This window comes from Platalea leucorodia (assembly GCF_965183815.1).
Source record: "Platalea leucorodia genome assembly, chromosome: 2".
Taxonomy (NCBI): domain Eukaryota; kingdom Metazoa; phylum Chordata; class Aves; order Pelecaniformes; family Threskiornithidae; genus Platalea; species Platalea leucorodia.
Genome location: NC_138824.1, coordinates 17497650 through 17502444, shown reverse-complemented (window position 1 = coordinate 17502444; position 4795 = coordinate 17497650). Strand labels below are relative to the sequence as shown.

Sequence of the window (4795 nt, the reverse complement as noted above, 5' to 3'; positions counted from 1 at the left end):
ACATGTGTCAGTAAGAGGTCCAGATCTCACCATTGTAGAGTTTTTTATTCTGATATTTTAGGTAAGCTGATCGTAGAAAGCTTTTCAAGGCATCCAAACAAAATTAGCACCATTACATGGTAACAAAAATCACTAGCAGCTCTGCTTTGTACATATTAAGTGCTATGTTAAGCCATGTACTCTGAAATCAAGTCCAAGGCATCTCACATTTGGTATCCCAGCTTACCAGGCAGTTTCTTTGGTTATGAATGGGGAAAATGATACTTCCCAAGCCCCAGAGTGATAGCGCTCATCCTGGGCTTGAGTTTTCTTAGGGGCCTCTGAAGTGCGCGTAGGAGTCATTTCTCATGGTGAAATCCTTGAAGGTGGCCCCATCGCTCTCCTGCCTCACCCCCCTCCCCTGTCACACTGTGGGCTTGCTGTGCCCTGAGATCCTCCCTCTGGGGCTGGGAAGAGATGGGAATCTCCTGATGGGAGCAGCGTCTGAGGGGAGGTGGGTCCTGCCAGGCTGTGGATCTGCATCGCTGCTGCCAGAGGTGAAGCAGCCAAGGGCGATGGTTTCTGGCCAGCAAAGGAGAAATTAATGTGGGGATCTTGCTTCTTCTTTTGCGGTGTTAACACCAGGTCCCAGCTTTTGTTTCTGACTCCTTCTGCTCCTCTTTCCATTCATGTGCAGCCAAGGGCAGGTCTGGGTGTCCCCGGCTGCCACCGTGTGACCCTGCCTGAGCAAACACACCTGGCTCGCCAGCTGTGATTGCATGGTCCTTGTAGGGGAAAGCATGTTTTCCCTGGGCTTTGACACCCCCTTGGAGAAGTAAGGTGAAAGTTCTGGTTTAAAAAGGAAAACAGGCTGTGCTTCCATCATGTGCTGTACTTTTTTGGTGCTTTCCACTGAAAGGCTCGTCCAGCTTCCCATCATCTCCATTTGCAGATATTGCCACCTGTACAGAGCACCAACAAGCAGATGGGGAGTACAGAGCCAAGGGTGGGAAAGGCAACGTCGCCTCTTAATGGGACAGGAACAGAGGGAGCAGAGCAGAGATTGGAACAGAAACCTAGAAGAGGGAAAATCTTTGTCTTCTCACAGATCAAGGTTTGGCACCCCATCTTGCTGTAAAGTCCTGAGGCTCAAGATACTTTCCTAAAATATATTCTCCTCTTTGCCTTCTGAACAGAGAAACAGCTTGCCAGATCCTGCAAGCCTGACTAAGGGCCCTAGGGACCGTTGGTTATCTGTATGTTAAGAGAGCCTCAACTCCTGGGTTTCAAATTCACTTCTCCCTGCATCGTGGCATCCTCAAAGACTGTGAACTCAAGTTCCGTGTCACCTTTCTGGAAAACTTGCCTTCCGCCTTCCCTCCCAATGGCATTTATCTCCGTGATCCCTGAGAATCACTGTGGGCATCCTGGCATGTCTGACTTCAGTTAAGCTTGTCACAAAGCAAAACACAATGTTTTTTACTGAGAAAAAAATAACAGTGAAAAAAAAGACATTGAAACCACAAATAACCTACACATATGTCAAGCTTACCAGAATCCTATTCAACAGAGGGTGCTGGGAGACACAAGGCTTGAGTTTACTTATACTTTGTTCCAGACCAGGTCCCTCATGTTTCTTCGTACAGTTTGACCTGTCTTGCCAGACATCCAGCAATAACTAAAACGGTTATGACAGTTTCTCTCAAAAGGCAAACATCCCCATGGCCAAGTATCTGCACAGCAGGAACTGATATTAAGCCTCTGCCATGAGCACAGCAAGGAGCACATTGGTCTTGGTGTAGCCCTTCAGTGATGGTGGATACACCTGCAGCCACAGCAGCTGCTGCATGTTGGCTGTTGAACTCCCAGGGGAGCTCCTCATGGGCACTGTGAGCAGGTCAGCCAGTGCTGTGTCACTGCCTGGGTGGAAACTATTGTTCCTATGGTGTTTGTCAATGGACTGGTGGGGAAAGGCAAGCTGCCTCGGCAGGGTATAAATTCCACTGTCCATATACCAGCTCTCCTTCAGCAGATGCAGAGTGCAAGAGATGAAGCTCCTCATGCCAGTTATCCTCATCCTGATCCTCTCCCTCTGCACCCCGGGCACAGGGACACGTGAATACACCTCTGTCCTCACTGTGCCCAATGGAGGCCACTGGGGCAAGTGGGGGAGGAGGCAATTTTGCCGCTATGGCTATGCCAATGGATTTGCGCTGAAGGTAAAATTCTCCCTATTTCCCACCATCTTCTGTCCCTGCACCCTGGTCTACAGCTCTCCACTTCCCATGAGGGTCTTCTCCAGAGTCCAAGGACTTGCTGCAGAGTTTTTCCTCTTCCTGAGTATGGTACTCTGTACATAAAACCATGAGTCTTCTGGAAAATTTAGCCTAGAAAATGTTGCCACTGCAGTTACACCAGTAAAGAAAAATATGATTTTTTTTTTTTTTTTAGGGCAAGAGGCCTCCCATTAGATACAGCAAAAACAGAGCTACTGCCAGAATTGTTTTGCTTTCAGTCTGGGTTGAGGTGTGCTGGCAGACGCACGGTCTGCATGTGGCTGATGTTGCTGGGAGAAGCCATGTCAGTGCCGACATCTGCTGCTGGAGTCAGGGAGAGAGGCAGCATCCTCCAGTGTCTCTCCTGGGACTCAGAGTCTCTGCCTTATGTGTTGGGTCAGAAACAGTTAGAAAACACAAAGAACATGTTAGAATGGTTATGTAGGTACGTTGCAGTTTCCCAGTGACAGACATCTTTTCCCATGTGCTTCCCAAGACATTTTCTCTTTCTTGTTACAGAAAGGAGTTGGGATTGTTTATGACTGGCACTTAAAGGACTTTTCCTGGGTCTTCTCCCCTTTGTGTGACTTCTGCTGCAGGTGGAGCCCTCCCAGTTTGGAAGAGATGACACAGCTCTGAACGGCATACGCCTGCATTGTCAAGATGACTCAGTCATCGAGTCCTTGGTGGGGGAGTAAGTAACATTGTGGTTTCTCCCCTCTTTGTCATGCACCAGCTCACAAAATACCCATAGGTGTCACCATTTGCAGGGGTCTCTTCTCTGACTTGCTTTGTCTGCATAGTGCTGTAGTATAAAGTAAAATAAAACAGGTGGTTGGGGTTTTTGTTCATTCATTTTTAGGGTAATTAAACATGGTTACTTCACATTACCTCCTTCTATTTGCTCTTGAAATTTCTGCAGAGCACTGTAAACACCCAAAGTATAGTCCTAGGGATAGAGTCCTTCTTTGGAAATCTGCAACACATGGGGGAAATGTGAGAAAAGGGTTTTTTAACCATAGATTTAGAAACTGTCTAGGTGAAGCCCTGGCCCTGCTGCAGTGAACAGCACTGCACCTCTGGATGGCAGAGTGCCTGCTCTCCCCACTGCCTGGTGTGTACCGGTCAGACAGGTCAGGGATGCATCATAAAACATGTGCGCAGGCTGTCCGTGGAGTTTCCGTTAGAACCAAAACTATCCAATCTCAGACTTCCTGGTGTTTTTCTGATGAGATACCAATAAAGAGAAAAGTACACCCCTGGAAGAGAAGGAAAAAAAAAAAAGGAGAAAGTAAGGGTCCCCAGACTGCAGCAGGATGTTGTGCTGGTCATTGCCGTGAGCAAAGAAGCGTTAAGCTTCAGGGCAGCATGACAAGGAGGAGGAGCACTTCCCCGCAGTTTGCAGAGCCCAGACATTTCTCTGTCTGATTTTTGTCAGGTGGGGTACCTGGACCAGCTTCCAAGTTTGCCCTGGAGGCTACTTGATCTCCTTCTCACTGAGAACAGAGGAGTCCCAAGGAGGAGGTGATGACACAGCAGCCAACAACATCCGGTTCAGATGCTCAGATAAAACTGTGCTAGTAGGTGATGGACTATCGTGGGGTAGATTTGGCCCATGGAGCAAAAGCTGCAATTTATGCGGTCTCCAGACCAAGGTAGAGCCCCCACAGGGGCTTCAGGATGACACAGCACTCAACAATGTGAAGTTCTTCTGCTGTAAATGAGCACTTGCTCCATCTTCATCACTGCCTACGCATCCCATATCCCGCAGCAAATGAAACACAAGTAAAGCTTGGCTCCAGCTTTGTACTGGGACATGCCTGTGACGTTTTGACTGCTTGCATCTTGCTGTACTGGCCAATGCCTTAGATGATGATGTCTTTTACAGTTACTGCTATGTTAGCATAGTTACTGAAGCGTATTATGTTCACAAGAATCATCACATCATGTAACTGCTGGTATATCACTGTGAAAACGCCCAACTTCTGACAGTTGCTCAGAGCTAAGGAACAGATTTCTCTACTTTTTTTTTTTCTCTGACTGGTGAGTTTCTTTCAGGTTTGCTCTGCCCATTTTTCCCTTGTTTGAAATAGTATTTGACCTGTTGACATGACAGCCAGGGAAGAATGGGTATCAGTTTGAATCTGCTTGAGGTTTCTGACCAAGGAGAAAATGACCAATTAGAGCTAAACGCGGTGAAACAGAAATTTGGGTGGGCTCATGGGAAGCATCAAAGGTTTGGTATCATTGCCCACTCCTAACTTTAATTGCCTCAAGACTTGTACATGTTTTTTTCCAAGCAATGTGTTAGCTCATACCTGAGCGCCTGCCTTAGAAAACATGGTTAGAAAGTGTGCTTACACTGAGCATTCATCTAAGTGTGGCTATGGTGCCACCTGGGTGAGCTGTAGCTCCCCAAACCTCCCTCATTGCTGCTTTGTAGTGTGCTCCACTGGCTCACCTAGCTATTAATGCAAAACTCATTTTCATGGGACTTGTTTCTTCATTTGTTGCCTCTGGGCTTCATGCTCTAAATAGAA

General features: G+C 47.4%; 1 protein-coding gene across 1 annotated transcript; it reads left to right on the top strand.

Moving 5' to 3' along the window:
* Positions 1-2027: 2027 nt before the first annotated feature.
* VMO1 (vitelline membrane outer layer 1 homolog) lies at positions 2028-3979 on the top strand (the record flags this gene model as incomplete). Its single annotated transcript, XM_082304973.1, has 3 exons — positions 2028-2198; positions 2855-2949; positions 3694-3979. The coding sequence occupies 3 exons, from the start codon at positions 2028-2030 to the stop codon at positions 3977-3979; spliced, it is 552 nt and encodes a 183-aa protein (XP_082161099.1).
* Between the last annotated feature and the right edge of the window lie 816 nt (positions 3980-4795).